The sequence below is a fragment of the Lytechinus pictus genome, chromosome 13, assembly GCF_037042905.1.
Source record: "Lytechinus pictus isolate F3 Inbred chromosome 13, Lp3.0, whole genome shotgun sequence".
Classification (NCBI taxonomy): domain Eukaryota; kingdom Metazoa; phylum Echinodermata; class Echinoidea; order Temnopleuroida; family Toxopneustidae; genus Lytechinus; species Lytechinus pictus.
Genome location: NC_087257.1, coordinates 1,533,783 through 1,559,851, shown reverse-complemented (window position 1 = coordinate 1,559,851; position 26,069 = coordinate 1,533,783). Strand labels below are relative to the sequence as shown.

Sequence of the window (26,069 nt, the reverse complement as noted above, 5' to 3'; positions counted from 1 at the left end):
GCGGTTTGAAACCACCTCTTGTTTCTAAGTGTTGCTGTAGCTTGTTTGTGGTCTATATTATGGTTGTTCCACTTTATATGTTTGTCATTTTGCCTCCGACGAAGATTCTGCTAGGATCGAAAGCTTAGGCCCCTTTTTGACTTTCTAAAATATTTATTCCTATTAAACAGGGTTAATTGAACTAAAATAAACTTTGACCTTGAACCAGCAATCTGTAATACTCATCAAATCAACGACGCCAACAAGTTCTCATACTTCTGTTATGCAGAAATAAATAACACAATGATAATGAAATACATGTAATAATAAAGCTAATAACAACAACAATGGTGCTATTATAATATCCAAGTCCTTTGGAAGCGCATAGAGACATTATTCATAATCGTGATATGCGCTATACAAGAACTGTTTATTATTATTATTATTATGATCAATAAAGATTCTCATAATCTACAACAAGATCAGAATATCCAATATATATTCATCATCCATGAACTAAGTATATTCCAAATGCAAAGCAACTTTTACATGGAAATTTTAAAATTCCGTGTCTGTTTTAGCATAATGTTTGCCTTTGGCGAAAAACTTTCAATTCCTAAGTATCAGAAAATATCAGAACTTTTTGAAAATTCCTGAAAATTGCAAATGATTGCCAAAATTCCTGTTTATTCCCATGGAAAGTTTTCACTGCAAAAATTCCCTGCCCCGGAATTTTGCAACCCAAGGTGCTAGTGATTTAGTAACCGAAACACAAAGCCCAACAATCCAACATACGATTTGCTTTACGACTCAACATTGTTATGCCACGTCAGCTTATTGTTCAAAACGACACCTACATGTAGATATTTGAATTCAGACACTGGTTTGATTATACAGTGCATCCCACAAAAAAAAAAGAAACCAAGATTTATTGTTTATTTATCATACCTTAATTGCAAATTCAATAGACAAATGACCTATCATTGTAAAGCTTAGAGTCTCCTCTTTCATCTATTAAAAATAAAGAGTACATCTATTCCTCATTCATGCATGAATGAGCAAAAACAATTTGAAGGAAACCAAAAAGTTACTTGACAAGCGGTATCTGAGTTTCATAAAGAAAATCACATTTTCAAAAAGTTCAATATCTGCTCTTTAATTTGATACCTCAATTACAGAAAGGCCTAACAGTCAAGAACTAAGAGTTCTATTTATTTTAAATGAGGCTTGAATTCCAATAATATCATGAAATGAAGAGATTTTACAGGATAGCTTTTAGACTTACTCGACACTCCATTTTGTTAAAGATCAGCCATGCATAAAGTCTGTTGTTAACCGTGTGATAGCTTACAGTACATGTACAGTGCTGTAGGTGGGAAACTGGTGAAAACATGTTTGTTTCATAAAATTATGGAAATACAAGCATTGTTTAGCATTGTTTCAAAGAAACATAACTTTGTTGTTTCTTGACCAATAGGCGGTGCTGCACCATCCCGAGTTTGCTCAATCTCGAGATTTTAGCCCGATAGGCCCTCTTCGCGATTAATCTCGAGATTCAAGAAACCCCATCTCCACCATCGCAAGAGCGATTCCTGCTTGAGCGAGGCATCGCTGCATTATGGTCTGACGCTGTGAATAAATAATCCCGAGTGCGTCTGCACCTACAAATTAGCGCGATAATTCGTAAAACAGCGCGCTATTTTGCAAATAATCCCAAGTTGACTTGGGATTGCAATCTCGAGATTAATCCTACGAACTAGCGCGATAATTACGTCTCCATTGCAAATAATCTCGAGATTGTTCAGATCGGGATAATTTGCCGGATCAGAAATAGTGCGCTAATTTGAAAACTCGGGATGGTGCAGACGGCCCTATTGTCTGCGATTTAGCTATCAAATTAAAGAGCAGATATTGAACTTTTTAGGCATGTGATTTTTCTTTGTGAAATTTTGATACCCCCACCAAATGACTTTTTGCTATCCTTTGTTCAAATTGTTTTTACTCACTCATGTGTGGATGAGAAATCATATATAAACCAGCTGAAAGAGGAGATTCTAAGCTTGACAATGATGGGTCATATATTGTATTTGTGATTAAGTTATGATAAGTCATTGCTATTTTTTTATGTTTCGTTTTTTAGGGGATGCACTGTAGTATCAATAAGGGAATACCGGGATGCGCATCACCTAACCTTCGTCTTTTATTTTGTTTATTTGCATTTTATTAATCATACACCATTCAGTGACTTGGTCCAGATCATTTTGAAGAATGTGAATATCATGGTTATTCAAGATGGGTCTACAAGTATATCATCTGCTAAATAATGTGAAAACCAAACTTCATCTACACAAGTATGTAATCACAGACATTTTGCCTGTGAGAAAAGGTTATAAAGAGTCAATGTACACATACCACAGAACTAGAGTTGACCATACACTGGCCAGATATTATAGACTCATCAATCAAATCAATAAACTCAATTTAGCTTTCAAAGTGAACATGTCCATCATACAAAAAACCATTTTGATTCCAATCATATTCCACAGCTGATCCTTGTGAATTGCTCATCAATCAAATATCTCTATACTGGGAATAATGATTGCAATAGTGTTACCAACACTTGACTGAACCACAAAAAACAAATGTAATACCATCCACATGTTCAGGGAGGAATATACTACCTTGTTTCACAGGACAATGAAAAAAATAAGAATATTTCATATTAAAAATATAAAAGAAATAGTGAGTGGGTGATGTCATCAGTCCCTTCATTTGTATACTGACCAGGATTTGCACTAACTCTTTTGTGAATTTGAGCGAAACTTAAATACATGTATATCACAACTTTCTAATTTTATAGCCTATTTTGTGAAAATATTCACTCAGTTATAGATATGTTTCAGTTAAAGTTTAAACATGTGTTTAAAATATTTACTTGATCCAGGTTAGGGTAGGCCTATAGACAAGAATACATGTACACATGTTTTGAATATTTCAAAAGCAAGTGTTGAAAACGTTTGATACCCCCCTCCCCTTTTTGGGTACATACAAGATCAGGTGGACGTGTTTTAAATAGTTATACAGTTCACTCTAATGAATAGATCTGTGCAAGTGCACAGGAAGTGTGTTTTGTTATAAAGAATGTGTTGCTTTATGCACTCATCTGTTATTGAAATTCTTTGAACTACTTTATAGAAATTTTACAGTTAGTCCTAGTAACGGTAGAGTATATTAGGAGATTAATTTCAGTAATTCAGGGAGAACCATCTAAGCTCAAACAGACCACAGATGTTAAAACTGAGGGACTACCTCATCCTCGGTTACGAGATAACGACCCTAGCTGCTGCCGGTTCTCCACCGACATGATTTGTCAAAATTCATGTCATCATTTGGGGCTCGATCTCGTCCACTAACTCCTCAAAGCCACATCTCTCTGATCTGGGGGCTACTCATCAAGGGGCAACACTGTCTGCGGAGGCCAAGTGGAAGAGACATCGCAAGCTGCGGAGGCCAAGAACTGGACTGACCACCAGAGCCGAGTGGGGCATGTCAGACCAGAAGAGATGATGGGGGCTCAAGTCAACAATTATAGTTAAGTTTATTTTGTTATACAGTATATAATCATGCATATTTTCATGTAAAATTTTTGTAAAACAATCAAAGAAAACAACAGAAAGATTAAAGAGATTTAAAGAGATTTTATGAAATCTTTTAATAACTGTATTTATCAGTTTTACGTATTCCTTTTTTGGTGTCAAGCAGCAGTAGGTAAATAATTTTTTTTAAAGTCACTCCCACGTGGCATCTTAATCCAGGTTTTAACACGCTCCTATTAAAAATAGATGAAAGTTTTTTTTTTCTGCAAGTGGCCTTATGAATTTACTAAACTTGGGATTAATAATACATTTACTCATGGGAATTTTAAATTGGATGTATTATCAACTCTACTGACAATGTGTGTCATATGACTTTACCATATTTTCACTACTAAATAATATAAATTCCTATTATATTCTTGGAACATATGGTTTGGGACTGTCTATCTCTGAAACATGCACAAAATTTCCACTTAGACCCGTTCTCATTTACAACCTGAAACCAGTAATGTGAAAAGTAATTTTTTAGCTGAAACTAGTAATTATGTGGAATGTAGTTTTAAGTTGAAACTAGCAATGTGGAAAGTAGTATAGATATATGGACTGCTTTGAGAGGCATGGTTGTTTCTAGAGGTTCAAGGGGACCGCAACGCGACTGGCCGATGTGGTACCCGCGAGCCAAAAGAAAAACCGTGTCTCAAATATAAAAGCAGTCCATATATATTTTATGAACCGAATTAAACGTAGGTCTAGGGCCTACATGTAGATTTAGTCTAACGTTGGATCTTAAACAAGTTAGGCCTAAAAAACTAAAAGCCCTAGCAGGCCCCAGGCTAACGTTAGGCCTAGATCTAGGCCCTAACTTAGCCCTGCCCCTGACATTAGGTCTTGAAGTCGAATATCAAAGCAGTCCATACCGCTAAACTTAACGTAATAATATTTTAGGAATCAAATTTAGGGTCTGAATAGATTAACGTTAACAGTCTTAAATCTTCATTAGACTTATAGAGTCTAACTTAGATCTAACGTTAGATCTCTAGACTAGGGCCTACATCAGATCTAATATTACTAGGTCTAGTTAGATCTAGAGTCTACTCTTAACTTCTAAGACTAAGCTAACGAACGTGAGATCACGACAACATTACCTAACGTTGTCGTTTGTCTAAGTCTAACGAGTATTAACGTTTAATATACAGAAAGTGCAGTGACCGTTTCACCCGACTCACCTTTTGCGAGCATGCAATTGAACGAACAACTTCAACAAGACTTGATTATTGATACATCCGTTATGTCCTTAAATTTACTTAGTCTTCTTTTCTATAATGCCATATGTTTTATCAGGAATTAACAAGCAAAAGTCAAAGATCGGCATCGTTCCATCGATAAGTCATATCCGTTGAGCGCACTTGCGCAATAAGGGCGTAAATGCGCGAATTGTCTAATACTTTCGATCAAATCGCGCAGATATTTATGGTAACCGCAATCACCGCAGAAAGCAACATTTTGCATGCAATCAAAAGGGGATCTCAGCCAAATTTTGCTATGCCCGTCGTTAAGGGGCAGGTCAGGGGGCAACGGGCAGAAATCTTGTTAACTATGCCTTCTTTTTCTCTATAAGTACAGGCCACCGTCTGGCGTATTGTCATTGCCCGTGGTTACCACCTTAGTTTGTTTTTTTGCGGGCATGGTCGTTTACATGACCTCAATTCTGACCAATCAAAGGAACGGATTATTCGACATTCTTAAAGAGAGGTCTCTAATTGAAACTAGTAATGTGGAAAGTAGTTTTTAGTTGAAACTAGTAATGTGGAAAGTAGTTTTTAGTTGAAACTAGTAATGTGGAAAGTAGTTTTTAGTTGAAACTAGTAATGTGGAAAGTAGTTTTTAGTTTAAACTAGTAATGTGGAAAGTAGTTTTAAGTTGAACCCAGTATAAGGGCCATTCCAAGCAAAAGCGGACATTTTCCAAAATTTATATTGGCTCTATTTAAAATCTGGAGCAATATTTTTTTATCAAAACTCGTATGAAAGTTCATAAATACATGGAAGGGGTATCATAATAAGCCTGATTTTTTTTTTCCTATAGGAGAATCAGAACCATACAAAAAAATGTAAACATGGGACTACATATATTTTAAAACTTAATTTTCAATTTAACAAAAAACTATTGTTTCTTTTTACAATTTTCAGTTGGATAATGTGGGGGGCGTCGTGGTTACAACTCTAGTCTTTTAATGAGAGGTACATGGGTTCGAATCTCAGCCATGGCATGTTTTCCTTCAGCAAGAATTTTACCACATCGTGCTGCACTCAACTCAGGTGAGGTGAATAATTACTCGGTAGGATTAATTCCTTGATTGCACCAAGCACCTTTACCAACTGCAGCTTAACTAGGGTAATAATGCACCATTGAATAGGAAACTACATAAATCAGCGCCTCATAAATGCTATACATGTATACTTTTATTTTTATAATCTGAAAGTCATCATTTTACATCAAATTAAAATATAATTTTTAAATATAAGTTGCGGGAAAGGTTAAGAAATGCCAAATTTTTGGTGACGGACAAAGTGTAAAGTGACTGACTGGAGTTTTTCTATCCACAAGAGAAACTCAAAGTTGCTTCCCAAATTCAAATGTCTTGTTTTGCAGGTATTGAAATTGGCAAAAGTGTTTTGAATTGAAAGAACTCAGTCACCTTTTTTCCATGTCCTTTTTGTGTAATGTGACTAACTTTTTGGGACGTCATGGCATCCACAATACACAGCCTACAACCATTCTGTACGTATTGTAAATTGACAGTATTATTACTTGACAGAAAGACTCACCCTGTAAAACTGACAGCACCAAGTATTAAAAAAGACACGTATAATGCGACTGACTGCGGAATCACCTATAACATGTAACAGGGATGCTCAAAGCGGTTTTGAAAGCAATTTTAAATAGTCTTCCAAACCAGTTTGAAAAAACACCTCGCTTTGTAACTGGTACATAGGTGAGGACACAAGGTTCCGTTCTTCGGGAAGCAATCTTCACATGGAAGTATTGAGCATGGTTATGTGTGTAGAATGCTTATGCTGCGGCCTCAAATTTCACACAAATCATGTGACAACAGTCCATACTGAGAGTATTTCCATAGCAACAAGACCACTTTATGTTAAAGAGCTTATAAACACCAGTTCAGGGGATGGTGATAATGACGCAAGCGAAGCGATTTAAACTGGTTTAAGGGAAACCATTTCATGAAAGCATACTGAGAAAGGGGTCTTACAGTATTTATAGATGTACTATCCACTAGAGAATAGTAACTCTAAAGTAATAATTAAATGTAGGAAGGGCGGGAAATTGATTAAAAATAATCCAGTGATTGTTTGGTTTCTATCAGTGCATCAACCTTCAGGGCTATCAATTTCTTTTCAAGGTTTTTAAGGTTTCAATGGATATTCCCAGGATATTTCAAATGATTTTTCACAGATTTTTAAAATATCAAAATATGCAGATAAGTTATAAATATTTTTGTCCACATGACACCTGTATCATTTTGATTGCGCAATCAAGCTTAAGAATTTTGAATTTAAAATTGTGATGCAACAATTTTAGTGTATAATTTACCTTCCTTAACTACATTCGGGCCTCTCTTATCCAGCCTCCCCTTATCCGGATCTCTCTATTATCTGGACGCACACTTGCCAATTTTTTTTTTCAATTCAATCTAGTACGTGAGGAAATGAGATTTCAATCTAAACTCAATCCTATACGCAAACTCACTTTGATTACATATATTTTCCAATATAGTTTGAAAGGCCCCCAACAATTTATGATAAATCTGTCATAAGAAATGTGATTTTTTTTTCTTTTAAGGCTCACGTAACTTTTGAAACCAAATTTGCAACATCAAGATATGCAATTCCAAAATATCTGACCTAAAAATACTCAAATACGTACAAATCCAATGCAAATTCTGTTTCTAGCCAAAGTTCATAACTGCGTCATTTTCCTTTAGTATTATTGATTAATATAAAAATCAATCAATGCCATGTTTTATGATTGGAATAGTGTCACCCAAGATTTCCTTTAAAAAAAGAAAAACAAATGAGCCTTGTGCCCCTACACCCCATCGTTCGAGCCTCCCCAAACCCCCAGTTTAAATAAACTTATAACGCTTTCAGTAACTCGCTGGTTCAGACCAGGCCAAGGCTAAGTCGTAAAATTTTGAGTTTACATGTATGAATGGAGTAGGCTAAAATAGCCTGCGCCATGCCCGGGCTACTTTTTATCAGCACCAGACCAGCGCCATCGTAGAAGTAGTGTAATAAGTAGCGTGGTTCTGATAGCAACTGAACGCTTGTTGTGCGGATTATTTCAGTGCAGACATGATGCTGACCAAAAAATCATGAGTTACTGAAAATGCTATTAGACTCTCCTAAATCAGGCTGATTAATATACTGGACTTCCCAACAAATGGCTAAAACATTTTTTTTTATTTACTCACAATTTTCTTTTAACCAACAGTGGTATGTTAACCAACCTAATATAATCTTTCTGAGCATGTTTGTACTCACCTTTCTCTTGACATCATTGAAGAGTGATAAAATAAGAGATAGGTAGAAAGCCATCTCAGCCATGTAGTAGTTATAGATCTCAGATGTTACAGTCTGTAAAAAGATATTAGAGAGAGAGATTCTGATAGATAAAAAGAGATGTTGACACTAATACGATCATAGATGGTAAAGACTTACATATTAAAAGCTAAATATAAAGTATTATATGATCTTTTTTTTTCAATAGCAGGTGTCAAAGAATTACCAATTGAAAACAACAAGTGGAGCGCCTCTGGCAGTCTCACCTGCATTACGCGATTCAATATAGCAGCAGTGCTGACTTTGAAAACTACTATAAAATATTTTAAAAACACTATTCATATGATACAATACTACGTTCATTGACCCTAAATAACATTCGACCTAAGACTTGTCAGTGACATTTGATTACCCCTATGTCCACAATTCATAAACAATATCCATAAACTTTGAAAAGTTATGACAGCAATTCAATAATTATCACCAACATGGCCAAAGTTCATTCACCCTATATGACTTTTGACCTTGGCCATGTGACCTGATATTCGCACAAGATGTTCAGTGATACTAGATTACTCGTATGTCCAAGTTTCATAAATCAGATCTATCAACTTTCAAAGTTATGATGGTAATTCAACAGATACCTCCAACTTGGCCAAAGTTCATTGACCCTATATGACCTTTAACCTTGGTCATGTGACTTGAAACTCCGGCAGGATGTTCAGTAATACTTGATTAAACTTATGTCCAAGTTTCATGAACTAGGTCCATATATTTCTTAAGTTATGATATTTCAAAAACTTAACCTTAGGCTAAGATTTTGATATTGACTCCCCCAACATGGTCTAAGTTCATTAAATGACCTTTGACTTTACATTTCAGGTCATTTTAAAAGCATTTCAAAAATTTGTGTGCTCAAACGTTTTCGCGCTCTCACGCATAACGCAACAAATAGATTGCTGTTTCTTTCACGTGAATGCATTGATTATGAAATTCTTAGCAATTTGATTCCTTGATCAACCTTCACGACCAGTAAAAAGAAATTAGCTTCCATCAACGATTGCATCTCGAGCATGCTCGCACTACATCCCAAATATGTGCAAAAACAATAAAAAAATTCAATGAACTCTTCAGATAGTTTGTTGAACCCCAATATTTTTTCCATATTTGGATACAGTATGAACTGTAAATATGATTTCATGTCTCCCATGACCCTGAATTTTATTGTGACGTCATCAAAATGGCATGGGAACTCAACATTTCCATTTTTGTCTTAATATGGCGTTTTCATAATTTTGCAAATTATATGACTATAACTCCATAAATATTGGTCAATTTTTCCCCAGTTTTTGATATATTTTAGTAGAGATTATACTCTTTCCAAACATTTTCTTTACTACTTATTTGCATAATAATGATCATCCTCAAAAATGACAATTTATAGAGGCATATCAATGAAAAATTGTGAATGAAAAATTGTATTCTGTGATAACAAAAACTGTATTTTACAAAAAAATAAGCGGAACGTGCAAGGGGGAGTTGTCCTCCCCTCCCAGAGTAGGCACTTTTTTTGTTTTGTCATTTCTTCCACACATGCAAATAAAAAATAATATCATTATCATATGATAAAAATACTAAGTTAATTGACCTTAAAATATCCTTTGAACTTAATCAGATGGCATGAAACTCATGCAAAATTATCAGTGATAATTGATTACTTTAATGTCCAAGTTTCAGGAACCAATATTATAGAACTCAAACTTTGTTTTTACTTTCAAAATTATGACATTTCAAAAACTTAAAAGATTTGTGAAAATTGTTCAGATATTCTGAAGAGTCAATCAAGTACTGCCTTCATATAAATTGTGATCCACATCATCAGAGCACTCCATCCTTCTTTCGTTTTCACACTGTTCACTCTCATTTGGGTTTAAAAAAAGAACACATTGAAGTTTGAACAAAATATCAGCGTACCCGTAGCTTACGCTAGACTCTATTATGAACAACACGGCCGCAGAGCCAGTGCAGTGCAGCAGCACAGCGAGATCATCAGGGCAGGTCGCGGCCGGCCTGGCACTAGCAGGCACATCCCGAAGTGCTTAATCCGCTGTGCCAGGAGTTTGCATTTTGACCAATTTACTTATCACCGCTGCTCATTCTCCATCTTTTTGATGGACCAGAGTGAGAATCGCCTGTTACTTTCCTTTTTCTTAGGTAAGAATCCATTATCCGAGATGAAAATATTGAGAGTTCAAGGAATCAAACACCGCGGCCATGGCCATGAAATGCAGCACACACATGAGCCATGAACAACGAGGCCATCGCTTCCATGCTTAGCGCTAGCCATGGCCACCGGCACGTGCACTATGCACTCACGCTTCGCCCGTTCAACCAACGAAGTCTTATCTCATTGAATGGATATTGTGCGCGCCTCGATCACCATTATCCGCCATCTTGCTACCCTACAATGCATCGCCATATACATAATGTTGGAACAACAATTACAGCAGCCACATGTTTTTATATGACACAAAATGGCGGCAGACCATTTATTTGCGGCGTCGAAGTCTGAGTGGGCGTTTAGCGTGTGAGTTTGCGGAAGTGCCGCGATCTATGCAAGTGCCACTGAGCTTCAAAATTGCTTTACAGTATGGAACGCCAAACTCGCAAATATTGTTTTTTAACGTAAAAACATATACATGTATTTTTTAACTTGAAAAATCGTATTAAAATACAGAAAAATCGTATGCTCGTATTTAATTTAAAAATCGTACTGGTTGGCAGGTCTGTATCACTATGCTAATCTTCAACTTGCAAAATTCAATTTGAGATTATTTTCATTCTTTACATTTTGAGTCTATGAGAAACACTGTGTGGTCAAATGGATAGCACGTTTGCCTTGTAAAGCGAGGGTCCTTGGTTCAAAACCCACTTTACATGGGTTTTTAAAAATTATTTTTGTTCGCTCATTTTGTGTGTAATCCCTAATGGTACTGATTTTTTCCTCAATACTGGATTCTATATTCATGTATTTCTTCAACATTATGTTCACTATTTCGTGTCGCCACTTGTGAAATTAGAATTGACATTCTCTAATGAAACAAGAACTTTTTCCACAATCTTCTCATTCCCTTTCCTTCAACTGTATTCAGCCTTTCATTATAAAGTTAGCTTATTATCATGATCATATTGATCTACATTAACATGGTGATCATGATTGAAAATTAGATCACAGACAGATCACCTAATTCGTCCTCATGTCGAATTAAAATTCTAATTTTTTTCTTAATTACTGTGAATGGTGACAACAGGTGTGCCCCACCACTCTTCTTGAACTGATCCATACCCATTGACACTCATACTCACATGAAATGGAAAATGATGCCAACATTGTCTCAGATCCCAAAACCAAGGCTGCATAGGAACACTCGATACACCATAGCTGAATACAACAAGATAGAATAAACTCCTCCAGCTGTTATAGAGAGAGAAAACAACTGAATTAGTATTTGAAATATCTCTACTCTAAAACCCCTCAACTTTAGTCAACAGACTACAGTAGGACAATCATCAATCCAGATTCTAAGAGATATGAATTTTTTGAAGTGAAGCCATTAAAATCCCCCTTAACTCAGGATTGGTTGGGGAAGATTTGTAAACTACTCCTAATAACACTGGATATTTTAACATGCCATCCTAATGAAATACTCAGTGATGCTCATCTGATTTTTCTCTATTTTTTTCCAATCAACTTGCGGGGGGAGAGGTAAACACTTTAAACACAATAAGCTACCGGTACTGATGTTTCACTTCAGTATTTCCTGTATGCCAGTATATGAGTTCACAACGAAAAAGTTTTAATTTTCTTTAAAATATTTTAATTTCACTTACATTTTAAATCTTTAACCTGCAGAAACATTCACACACCATGCCTTTTTATTTTGAGAGAAGACGTTGTGAACACCGAACACCATACCTTGTCTCTGTAAATTTAACCAACATGGTTGGTCTGTCCTGGTTACGTCTCCTTCTAAACCATCTTTCTACGGTCCTAACTGACCAGTCCAGCTGTTTGGCCAGTCCATCTAGTCGTTTTCTATCAGGAGTCTTGGATACTGTCTTATAAACTTTCTCAAGTATTGTGTTTGGTGTAGCCTCATAGTGATTCTTGGATTTTATTCCAGCTATACGACCAAGTGGTGTGCCAATGAATCTGTAAAGAATATGAGAGATTAAGAAAAAATACTTATCAAAAGGAATATTACTGGGTCAATCTATGTTAAACCACCTGATTTTTTTGTCAATTATACCCCCATTCCTTTGATTTTCAGAGTCTCATGGAGCCATTACGCCCAAGGTCACACGGTTGCTAAGTAACAGTCTCACCTAGCGAACCATTTATTTCAAATTTCAGCATGTTTAAAAGGCATGTCAGGGCTTACTAGATATAAAACATTTGGATGAATCTCCCTTAATAGGTCATTCCCAATTTATCATTTGGGGGTCAAAGGTCATCCGATATGTTAATTACCCAATTTTGACATTCAAAGCAAAAAACAAAATGAAGCATACAAATCATATTTTAGATATATTATATTTGCCAACCCCACCAAAAAGGTCATAACTCACAAATTGGCAAATTTCTTCCCCGACAAAAAATTATTATTTTTTAAAATTGTCATCGGTCCAAAAAGAAGGACTTTGGTCTCTTGTGAAAGCCCCCAACATAAAGGGTCATCGCTCATGAAGGGTGCACCATTATATTTTCAAATTTCATGGGTGTGTCACCCCTTTCTAGCTCTGTGCCTGCTTAAGAACCGAAGGTGCTTTATTATGAAATGAGGGGATTTCATTCACATCTCTGCTAGAATCAATCGCGAGTGCACCCAGGTCTTGTCAACTCTCTTCTTCAACCCCTAGTCTCATTTAATCCTATCTAAGCCGAGAGGGGCCTCAGAGACACCCTCAACTATTCGGAACGTGAAAAGCTGCAGTGTTTCATGACTTTTTTCTTCAAATGTCATCTTTTAAGATCTGCTAGTAATTTGCAACACCTACATGTAGGTACATGGTTTCAAAGATATGCAACATTTCGTAAGTGCATGTCAAGACCCCAAATTGGTCAAAAAACGTGATTTCATGTACGAAGTAAATGCAAAAGTGTTTTAAACCAAAAAACATTACTGTATGATTATTCATTACTTTTGCTGGTTTAAATAGATTTAATTTATACTGTTTATGATCGCAAGAGTTCCTGACAAAGTTCATCCAAAAGACAGTGAAAACAAATGGTAAAAAAACAAAGAATTACAAATCATTATAACAAGAAATTGTTCGGTAATCATTTTTTTCACGCACATTTGCTATAACATGACAAAGAGATTCTACACTAAAGGCTTTTGAAAAGTTTTTCTTTAGTCCTTTAGAGCCAAAATGATTATGCATATTAATTATGCATAAATTAGCATTAAAAAATTAACAGCTGTTTTTATGAAATATCACATAACTATACAATTTTGAAGGCTATTTCCCAGGCAAAGTATATGCCTCAAAGGAGGGACTGCGAGCCCCCTCCCCCCATCTCCCAAAATACCCCTGCATACATAAGGTTAGCCACAACTTGGCGGAGAATATAGCCAAGCCACAAAGCCTTGTGAAAAAGGCCACATTCCCCCCCCCCCCCCACCCACACACAAATATGTCTCTAGTTTTACTGCAACTCATGAAGCAAAGAACAGAACTGCTATTTTCATACCGGTACATTAATTGTGGCAGGCTGGTTGACTCTGCTCATTTACACACTACAGTACATGCAGATGGAGAAGAGGATGCAGTAAGATGGCAAATATGGTTTGGAGCCGCTGCGTACATAGCAACCTTTAATCAATGTTTACTGAGAAAACCACAGAAAATATTGAGTTTGGATGCTAGCTAGCAATGAAGGAAGTCCTCATTCTTCTTTATGTTTCATTACAATATATACAACTTCCTTCAACAAGAGTGAATATGGTGAATAAATGAAAATTGATTTTTTTTTTTAAAAGAGTTGACATGAAGACTAATTCATACCAATCTAAATATTTAAGAAACAAGATGAATATTTATTTTTTTCTTTTACTCATACATGTAGGAACATTTGTGATTGGCCAATGATTTCAATCATTAAAAAGAAATACTAGAATATTGATTTGTCATGTGGATGAATTCGGTGATCTGTCTCTGATTTTCATGATCACGAATACAATCACCATGTTTATTGAGATCAATATGATCATCATAATGAAAACTGAACTTTTCTTATGAAAATAACGTTTTTTTAATACTCTTGAAAAGGAGGGAAATGAGAAAGTTGTGTGAAAAGGTGCAGGTCATACACATTGTTAATGTTATATTGAAAAGGAATTTTAATCTCTTTTATTGTGCAATATTTTCACATATACCTTGTAATGGTCATAAAGGACCATTTGTGAAATGTTGAAAAGAAACAAAAAAGAAATAAAAAATCTCATGTTCACCCTTAGGGCTCGAACCGTGGAATCTTGAGTCTGATGCCTTACCAATAGAGCTACACTATTTCCCATAGACTTTACACATAAACAAATTAAGAGGATCTGAAATCTAATTTTACAAGTGAAATACGGGCATGATCCCGGCATCTGCTCGGAAAATGGAGACCACATTTACGATAGCATGGAATCTCAGCTACAACATACTCAAGCTCAGAGAAAACCGACAAGAAAAAATTGAGATATGGCTCGCGAAATAGAGGAATAGAGAGGCCAGTTTTGAGAAAAAGTCATTTCCAATAGAGATTGCACGCGAAATGAACGAAAATGATGTCATGATGAAATTTAGGGTCAAAAGTGACATGAAATCGTATCTCCCATCCATACTCTATTTGAATATTTAAAAAAAATTGGGGGTTAACAGACTTCCTGAAGAGCTATAATGAATTTTGCATGGGCATATTTTTGTACATATGTTGTCTATGGTTAACGCGCGCGTGCTGTAAACTTTGATGGAGGCAAATTCCGTTATTAGAAGGTTGATCAAGGTATCAAATTGTTCAGAATTATATTATCGATGCAGTGATATAACAAAAAACCTGTGATTCTATGTTGCAAAATGCCGTCACAAGCGAAAATGAGCGCGTGAACGTGCACGCACGCACATTTTTTTAATGACCTGATACGTAGATACTCCAGTCAAAAAGTGATTTTGAGCATTTAAAAATTTTGACGCGCACGTCGTGACCTTTACATGACCTCAGATGACATACAGTCAACACTTCAACTGAAGTTGATATAATGTATATATATATGGTTGATTTCTGTTAATTGATGGAGATATGATTGATAATGTGAATTTACAAAATGGTGCCTAGATGACGTCACAATGACCTTAAACTTGTTTTGTACACATTGCATAATAAGTACACATTGCATAATAAGTCCACATAACTCATCAAATTTTGATGAAAATTGATGGAGGAGATTTGTTGATTTTGGTAAAACCAGAAAGAGGTGGAAAAATAAAAACTAAAGAATAAAAAAAGAAAGAAATTAATAGTTGATCTGTTGATTGACAGATCACCTAATAACAAATAAATAAAAAAGAAAATTCGTACTTCATTCATAGTTGATCTGTCGATCGACACATCACCTAATAATGGCAATGTATCCTCCAAACTAGAAATAAAGCACCTAAATACATACTGTACATGACTTGTAAAGACAAAAAGCATGAAGGGCCTATGCCATTAGAACAAAAATTACCCAAAAAGGTGCTGCATGCAAATCTTTCTATTACAAGAAATTTGTTTTTAAAAAGCTTCCATGACACTTCCTATGAACCAGCAGCTTATATCTCGGCAGGAGTAAGAGCCTGTTAGTAAACTAATATAAAGTGGAAAACATTTTTAAAAGTTGAAACTAGTCTTTGCAGGCAATCTTGAGTAGTCTTCCAAACCAGTTTGAAGACCACTTTGCCTCTTAAACTGGTAAAGTGATACCTCGGTCACACTTGCTCTCTGGCGGCTGTACGGCGAGTCGAAAACAGCCGTTTTAATATTATTTTGTACCAGCTACATATACATGTAGGTGGTTTGAATTAGAATGAATAAAACGGCTGTTTTCAACTGGCCGTATGGCCGGTGCAGATTAAATGTTACCAAGGTACGAAGGTGAGGACACATTCTTCAGGAATTGATCTTCACACTGAAGAACATGAGTGTGTACATGTTGGGTGTGCACACTACACTTGTGTAGAACACAGGCCGGTGTGGTTTCAAATTGTGTTTAAACCCTGATTCTGCAACATCATGCACATATTTTGAATTGTGATTGTGAATCTAAGGCTGCGTTTATGCGACCTCAAGCCAGAATCATGATTTGAATCATGATTCAAAACACAAACATGAATCACAATACCACAGAATCAGCGTTCAGACGACCTTCATTTTAAAGCTGTTTTTCCTCGGATTCGGACCGATCCAGTGCGCATCACAGTGCGCAGTTTGACAGAGGAAGTTAGGTCAACTTTTTCGCACGTGTTTTGGCTCTCGAAAAATCAATCCTGTACCTTCCGAATTCAGTCTATTATACCACAATTTGTTTACTTATTATTCTTCTTGTCGGTTTATCGAAAATTGTGTTCGGATGTAAATTTTAGTGTAGATCCAATTTCATATTGACACTTGTTAACTCAACAACAATTGATATCATTGTCTGTTCAGTTAGTTCATTTACTAGTTCACTTGAAGTTGAAGACATGACCAAAAAGAAGATGAAAAGAAGTGGACGATGCGATGCCCAACACAGAATGCATGCATATCATATTATGCATAAATACAGTGAGCACAGCGCGTCTTAAGCTTGGCAAGAGTCAAACCTAAAGTAGCCCGACACAATGACGTCATAGAATCATGATTGTAATCACGATATCGTTTATTCGAACATTTTCGTACGTGATTCTGCAGAAACGTCTTTCCAAACGCCCCTTTTTTCGTGTTTCATGTTTGTGATTCTAATCATGATTATATTCAATTTCGACTAAACGCAATCGTGATTCTGCAGAATCATGATTTGAATCATGATTCAGATCATGATTCTAGGGTAAAAAAGTGGCGGATAAACGCACCCTAACACAGCCATCCAAGAATCTGATCCCACCTTTTTTGTGAGTGTGAACCTTCTTTAAATCCTGATTCAATAAAAACTTGTTTGCCATTGTAATCTACAGTGTATATAAACACTGATGGGAGTCAGTAATCAAAGTGTTGGTAAATATATATGGTGATATGTGTACTGGAAGCTAGTACAGGTACAAGCTTTGTTCACTACATGTATGATAATAGGGAGTCTACTCCTGAACCAACAACATTTTGATTGTGAAGACTGAAAGAGTCTTCCCCAGGATGACTCCTGGTTTCTTGATATCTTTAAAGATAAAGCTTAGTTTTGGTAAATCCCCCAAAAGTGCATGCATATATTTCTATTCATTATGCACCCTTAAACTGTTATGTTGCTGAGGATACAAAATAAAACTCTCGTTTTTTTATAAAAGGGGAAAGTTCACCCTGACAATAGTAAAGTTGGATTTTAATAAAGGCAGAAAAATTAGAGAGATACTGGTGAAAGTTTGATGAAAATCTATCAAATAATAACAGAGCAATGAAGTTTTAAAGTTTTAGTTTTGTGACATCACACACGAGCACCTCATTCTCCCTAGTCCATATGATGTGACATATATCCCATTCCTCCATAGTCTATAGGATGTGATATATATCCCATTCCTCCATAGTCCATAGGCAAGGCTCCACATTAATTTTTTTTGGTGGTGGCCCGTTCAGGCCACCAAAACCTTCAAATATTTTTTTTGGTGGCCCGATATTAAAGTTTGGTGGCCCGAAAAATATAAAGAAAAACATTAAAAATAAATAAATGGTTCAACCACTGTAAAATAAAATGAAAGAAAATATAACGGCAAAAAAAGTGAAAGAAAATTCCTTCCCTAAATTTGCCAAAATGTTGGAAAAATTCACATTTCATATTAATGAAATGCCTTCCCAAAGTATATACTTTCTCAAGAGTTGTTTAAGAAGTCATTTATAAACAAGAAAGAAAGTAACTGTCTGTTTATTTTTGGCTAGAAAAGACCGGAAAAGACACAGCTTCGAAAGAAACCAAGTAACAACATACATGTGGGACTGTGATGTACTCACCTATGTGTTTTTATATGTATTATTTTCATTTGGAAAATCGGTCTTTTTGAGTCAAAAGAGAGGTCATGATTCCTCTTTTTAATGCTTGCAAATAATCAGGATACACAAGAATTTAGCAAAAAGGTCTGTAGAAGGGCATTTCATTGGTGTCAAATGTGACTTTGACTTGGATTTTCACAGTTCTGTGGAAGATTTCTTAGCAGCAACATTTCGTATTACAGCTCCCTGAGTCTGAATAGGCTGCTAACGCACAGCTGCTTCAAGCATGCAAAGCTCACGCCAGCCGGCCAGCGCGGCCGGCTGGATAAAAGCTACTAAATGCTATAGCGGTAGGCCAACTTTGTGTGTAGATCAACAAAAAGGGGGCATGACGAACTGGCTTGCAATTTGAACTGTAGAAAGTTGATAAATGCGTGCAAAATGGGGAGAAAAATTGCGCTATTCTGAAAATTATTGGTTGCCTGATTCGGGCCACCAAAACTTAATATTTTTTCAATAATGGTTGCCCGAGGTGAATTTCTGGTGGCCCCGGGCCACCGCTAATGTCGAGCCTTGCCATAGGATGTGATATATATCCCATTCTTCCATAGTACATATGATGTGATATATATCCCATTCCTCCATAGTCCATAGGATGTGATATAATATCCAATTTAAAAAAAAAATCAAAGTGAATTAATTTGAAAATGTACAGTATGATCAGAGATATCATTCCATACCCCATTCTAGAATATTTACCATAATCCATTTAAAAAATTGAATTAAATCAATTTATGGAATAGGAAGTCACAACTTTAAAACTTTAAAAATTCATTTCACTTTTCTTTGACAAATTTTCATCAAACCTTCACTAATATTTTCTCTTCATTTTTCTGCTTCTCTTAAAGGAGAATGAAACCCTTAAAACCAGCTGAATCCATATCAAAGAGAAAAATCAAAGAAACATATTGGTGAAAGTTTGAGGAAGATTGAATGAATAATAAGAAAGTTATGAGCGTTTCAATATTGAGATCACTAATGCCATGTAGATCCTCCCATTGGCAATGCGACCAAGATCTGTGATGTCACACACGTACAACTCCCTCATTACTTTAGTACTTATTTCACTTATATTCTCACTTTTATAGAGTCTATCACAAGGAGAGGTGTTCTCTTTATGAGAGGACAAGTACAGAGGTTTCACAAAATTATATCATTGATGAATCGTTTGTCATATGATTAGAATGAGCAAAAAGATATGTTTTGGGGTATATTTTCAGCGTCCAAAAGGGGAGAGTTGTTCATCTGTGACATCATAGATCTTGGTCGCATTGCCAATGGGAGGATCTCCATAGCATTAGTGATCTCGACATTCAAATGCTCATAACTCTTCTATTGCTAGTCCTATTTTACTCAAACTTTTGTTGATTCTTATTCTTTGATTTTTCTGCTTTCACAAAAGCTAACTTGCTCCAAGAGTTTCATTCTCCTTTAAAATCGGCTTTATTACATGGGTACATGTACTACAGTAAGTGGCCAAAGTGGTTTTTCAAATAAAAATAAAAACTTTTGCTGAGAGACGGTTTCTAACTCTAAAATGAAAACTTCAAATTCTAACAGCTGAAAATACAGTGACACAACATATGCTCCTGCAATTTTGCTCCAGGCTTTATTTCATAGGGTTAGGGTTGCAAGAGGAATAGGTTTAAGATAGGGTATAATGTTAAAGGGTTCCAGGCTGAACTACATATGATTTGAACAGATAAAGGAAAATCAGACAAAGAAAACACTGACAATTTTATCAAAATTGGACAAGGAATAACAAAGTTGTGACATTTAGTTTTGCATTTTCCAGTGAAAAAATTGTAGGCATGTCTTCATGAATATTCAAATTGATGCAAATTGATGTCATATTCCCAATTGTTCTTTTGGATTTTATTATATGAAATTAGTTTTTCCTCCAAGAACTAAGAAAATTGGATTAACAACTGATATAGTGTTGATATTCTTTGCTACAATCTATTTCATTATAAGGGAGACATATTATTCACACATGTATGAAATAACGAAAGAGTTATGATTTCATGTAATAACATATACAGAAAAGGGAAAGTGGAGATCTTATGTGACATCATCAGCCTACCTAATGCATATTCATGATGACGTGCAAATAACTATTTTCACCAAATATTGCTTAACTTTAAAATTCAATAACTTTTTTATATGTTATCCGATTTTGATGAAATTTTTGGCAATTTGCTTCATGAATTTTACTCTATTTATTCAGATGTAAATGTTTTCAGCCCGAAGCATCCCTTTAAACCCAGGGTTGAAGTTGGTCATTCCATTTGTGGAGTTGGCAGCGGAGCAATTGTTGTAGAAGCAAATGTCATGGTACTGACAATACATACAATACTCAGGTGCAATACTACAGCTTTGTAAATTACTTGGGAAATACATCAATGATTCTTGAGTCTAATTCACAACAAGTGGAGCGCCTCTGGCAGTCTCACCTGCATCACGCAATTTAATACAGCAGTAGTGCTAACTTTGAAAACTACTATAAAATAATTATTCATAAAAACACCATTTATAATGATACAATACTATGTTCATTGACTATAAATTATATTTAACCTTGACCATGCGACCTAAGACTTGTCAGTGATACTTGATAACCCCTAGATATATCCACATTTTATAAAGTATATCTATAAACTTTGAAAGTTATGACAGCAATCTAATAATTACTGTACCTCCAAAATGGCCAAAGTTCATTGACCTTAAATGACCTTTGACTTTGGTCATGTGACCTGAAACTCGTACAGGATGTTCAGTGATACTTGATTACTCTTATGTGGGATTTTGCATTTCGCTTTCAATTTTTTGCTCCCTTTTCATAGATTACTGCAGGGAAAAACTCTTGGTTTTTTTTCTTCATATAATCAGTGATACTTGATTACTATTATGCCCAAGTTCTAGACCAATAAACTTTCAAAGTTATGATGGTAATTCAACAAATACCCCCAATTTGGCCAAAGTTCATTGACCTTAAATGACCTTTGACCTTGGTCATGTGACCTGAAACTCGTACAGGATGTTCAGTGATACTTGATTACTCTTATGTGGGATTTTGCATTTCGCTTTCAATTTTTTTGCTCCCTTTTCATAGATTACTGCAGGGAAAAACTCTTGTTTTTTTTTCCTCATATTTTCGCTAAATTCCGAGGCGTTGTACAACACAAATAGCGAATATGGTGCGAGATTTTGCATTCGGTGAAAGAAAGAGACGCTCTATTCAACTCAGCTAACGTCTTGTTGAATAGAGCATCTTTCTTTCACCTCATGCGAAATCTCGCACCATCGCACTCATGCCTATTCGCTATTTGTATAATAATAATAATCATAATAAACAGTTCTTGTATAGCGCATATCACAATTATGAATAATTATGTCATTTCAAAAACTAAACCTTCGGTTAAGATTTGGTGTTGACGCCGCTGCCGTCGGAAAAGCGGCGCCTATAGTCTCACTCTGCTATGCAGGTGAGACATTAAATGACCCTTTTTACCGAGCTTTAATTAACGCTGGGGAAGTTGTTAGCATTTGGGTTAAAAACTGATATTCACCAGGCCAACCAGGAAAATGATGAAGAAGCAGGTACAAATATATCAAATGTGTCTTATTTCCTACATGTACACTTCTCTCGCATAATTGACACTTTATATTGAAGCCAGTTGCAATTCATGGTGGCTTTTATTTTACTGATTACAATCAAATCATTTTGGACGTAATGTACATGTTAAGTGTATTTGGGCTGCGACTGCCCATATGTATTTTGGGTTGGTATACATGTATAGCCCATAGGCCAACATGTACATGTACTGATGGACACCTACTGTAAAATAAGCCTCCCAAACAGAACTTTCTGGAGCTTCAGCAGACAAATGGTACAAGTATCTGTTTATTGGTGATACACAAACATGAAAGGGAAAAAACCTGTTTTCCATAGAATGGCTTTGAATTGCAGTGCACTCTTTGAACCCTTATTGATTTATTAAGGTGAACAAACTTTCTTTGAAGACTGTTTTGTATACCCATGCACCCATTGAACCATCACACAATAGGAACAAATACCTTCATAGACCAACAGGCTAAATATTAGAGCCTTTGTCATGAGGATGACATACAGATAGCCGTGTTGGCTACAATCTTTGTAAGCAATGCTCACACCCTCATGATGATAGTGAAGAGCAGGGTAAACTACTACTGTATGCCTGGTCACTTTAGGCGGTTTCAAACCGCCTCGATCACAAGAATCCCCGTTAAATTACGAGAACATTTTTAGGCTAAAAAATACCCATTAATTATTCCTGCATTCACACCGCCCCGAAACATACCCTTCGGGATAAATTCCTGAAGTTAGGAGCATCCGCAGTATGTTCTAATAAGCAGGCAAGGCGCGAGATTCAAAACCACTAGCCCAGCAGCCACCCACGGCGCCCGCGCCCAATGACACGCTGGGCTAAAAGTTCCCGTAAATTGCTTTCACATTGCCAAAATACCTGCGACCTTGGAAAAATCCCCGCGAAAGTTCTCGTAATTTCGCCAAGTACCTACTATTTAGCGGGTATTTTCTTTCAGGGAAATTACACGTAGTTTGCTTTCACATTACCAAAATACCTGGTATTTTCTGATCGGGGTAAATTTCCCGATCAGAGAATACCTGGAACTGACGAACTTCGAGGCGGTCTGAAACCACCTTTTGTAAGACCACATATGAATCAATTCCTGAATCTTAAGATGGTCCATGGTAGATCAATTAAGCTGTAGTCTTTAATATAGCTCTCTGATGTGAATACTCTGAATTTGAGTAATAGTGCCAGTGTGTGTGTGTGTGCACATCTTCAATATCTCACTGATCATAGTGGCTGTGTCCGGAATCAGGGTACTAATGGATAATTCGTTTTTCATTCCCGATCATCGCAGAGCAAAAACGGAAATCAACCTCATGGTTCGGTCTTTGAAAACAAAAAAACGAAATCACAACGAGAAAAACCTGTTGTGATTTCGTTTTTGGAGATCAAAAACAGAAGAATGAAGTCAGATATACTTTTGGGCTCTTTCTGATACCTCATTCTATACTACTTTGTTATATATCAAAAACAGAATCAGAACACGCTTTCCGCTCCGTGATTCTGTTTGGAAAAACGCAGACAGCAAAAACGAAATCGGAAACTCGCTTTCCACTTCCTGCTCTGTGATTTTGTCTTTTGCACAGCCAACAGCCATATCGAAATATGTTTTCGATCGTTATACACACGTGCACGCAGTACAGTGCATGCATGTTACGACCACGTGCAAAAAATTCACGTTTACATGGCTTTTTCCAGCGTTTTCGGACCTTCACAGAGCAGGAAGTGGAAAGCGAGTTTCCGATTTCGTTTTCGGTGTCTGCGTTTTTCCAAACAGAATCACGGAGAGGAAAGTGTGTTATGATTTTGTTTTTGATATATAACGAACACAAGTATAGAATGAGAAATCAGAAAGAGCCCAAAAGTATTTCTGATTTCATTCTTCTGTTTTTGATCTCCAAAAACGAAATCACAACAGGTTTTTCTCGTTGTGATTTCGTTTTTCTGTTTTCAAAGACCGAACCATGAGGTTGATTTCCGTTTTTGCTCTGCGATGATCGGGAATGAAAAACGAATTATCCATTAGTACCCTGATTGTCCGGTCCCATGGACCAGGGGCTGATCATATAGTGATAGAGTTTATTCAGCTATTAGTTCCATCATGTTGGCATGATATCAGTGGTCAAGAAAATGTGTTGCTGCCAGGTAATATCCTGAACGGACATGAAGGAAGGCCCAGAGGACCCCATTTTTGTCGGCCATCTTGGATTTTTCATGAAAATCAATTATTTTCATATTTTTGCACAGACAATGGGAAAATATTGAATAAAGACGCATTTGACGATGATTTAGATAGTAGATATCGATTGCATCATTTTCTGGACAGTCCTGTTAACATTTTTGGAAAAATATGAGAATTTTATGCCCAAATGTCCATGTTTTTGGTCAAAAATTTGCATGTGCATTGATATCTTTCTGTTTTATCATTAATATCAACAACAATTTAAAAATGCAAATATCAGCATTCAGCACGAAAGAGGATATATTGGCGAGAACATTGATAGGGACAGTGATTTTCCGCGATTGCAGAAAATGGACGGAATGAACAGAAATGGCCTTTTGCAATGAAAAGTGGCATTTCAAACGGAAAATGACGGAAAACATATTTTTTCTCACAATACACAGAACAGCAACAGAAATTACTCCAAAATCTCTACAAAATACGAATATTAAATGGCCACAAAACCTCACAAAACACAATCTCACTTCACTACAATCATGACAATCCACAGATCATGACTGCTCGACTCCATCACCCATCACACTCGATCGTACCTGTCGCCCCGGCCCTTGGCCAACAGCGGGGTCGGCCGTATCGAAAACAATCACATGCACACATCGTTTGATTTTAACAACACGGTCATGTGTTGCTGCCCTCTACGTTTGAAGATGTAACAGCACGATATTCCAGTCTTGAAATCCAAAATGGCGGATAGGCCAAAATCGTTGATGGCTCAAAACGATGTCCAAAAAACCCCAAAATTATCATTTCATTCAACCGTAAAATAATGTGAAAGGTGAGGATGTATTCATGTTTTGTGTACCCGCATAGATCTAATTACAGCGGATTCTACTGCGTGCGTTGTTGGTACAGTGGCAGATACAAATTTTGACCAGCGCGAGTGTTGTGATATTGCTATTGAATAAAACGGAATTGTCACTTCTTCATGTACATAAAGTCTATGGGGAAACAGAATTTCCGTTTTCTGACATGCTGAAACAGAATTTAAGATTTTCTGAAACGGGAAAGGTAATTTTTTTAAACGGAAAATCACTGTCCCTACATTGATATGCTTTATGACAGTATTAATGGCTTAACTTGCTTTATAGAAGGGAAATACCTCCAGATGTATTCCCGATATTGCGATTAAAAAACACCAAAAAGCAACCTCGTCACCTAGTCACACTAGTGATACCGACTACAATGTGCTCGTTGGCATACCTTTCAAATGAGTACAATAGACTCAATCTGTCTTGCCTCGCATTTATTGGTGGACTAGCATGCATAAATGCATGAGCATTGCGATAGAAAGATGTAGAGGGCAAAAAGCGTTTTATACATATTAAAGAAACTTTTATGTTATTAATGAAACCTCTTGGAAAAGTTAGTGGAGGCAATGCTCTGCATGTTGCAAGCAATTACATTCGGGCACCTTAAAACATAGTTCCGCAAGAGCCTGTCGAAGGTACCCCACCCTTATCCGTAGCTTGACTATTAAAATATCTTGCTTTTGGAGCCCTCAATGTGGCAAAATGATGTTTCGGCTAGGTTAAAAAAAAATATTTTCTTGAAATCGCTTCGAGACGAAAAAGTAGGTTTTTGTCTATTTAAAGAAGTTAGGGCACATCAAATCCTACCCACTCAGGGGGCTGCCCCAAGTCACCCAGCCCCTTTTTCATATTTTGCCTATTTCTTGGAAAATTCACCATTTTGGAGCCACATTGAGGAAAAAGGGTTTCTACTATGTAGTAGCCACTGTTATTGTTTAAACCACTTGGAGATGAAAGAGTAGACTTT

The 26,069-nt window shown here is 36.2% G+C and overlaps 1 protein-coding gene across 1 annotated transcript; it reads right to left on the bottom strand.

Moving 5' to 3' along the window:
* Nucleotides 1-3,729: 3,729 nt before the first annotated feature.
* Nucleotides 3,730-12,777, bottom strand: LOC129274791 (ceramide synthase 5-like). Its single transcript, XM_064108884.1, has 4 exons — nt 12,766-12,777; nt 12,132-12,400; nt 11,522-11,630; nt 3,730-8,230 (listed from the first exon to the last, which is right to left on the bottom strand). Exons 1-4 carry the CDS (start codon nt 12,775-12,777, stop codon nt 8,060-8,062), a joined length of 561 nt encoding a protein of 186 aa, XP_063964954.1. The 3' UTR covers nt 3,730-8,059.
* Between the last annotated feature and the right edge of the window lie 13,292 nt (nt 12,778-26,069).

Bases quoted from the DNA above. Each gene is read 5' to 3' on its own strand.
- LOC129274791 (XM_064108884.1), bottom strand. The intron at 11,631-12,131 runs GTATGGTGTTCG...TCTCTATAACAG, and splicing joins GTTAAATTTACAGAGACAAG to CTGGAGGAGTTTATTCTATC. The intron at 8,231-11,521 runs GTGAGTATGAGT...ATCTTTTTACAG, and splicing joins GGCATCATTTTCCATTTCAT to ACTGTAACATCTGAGATCTA.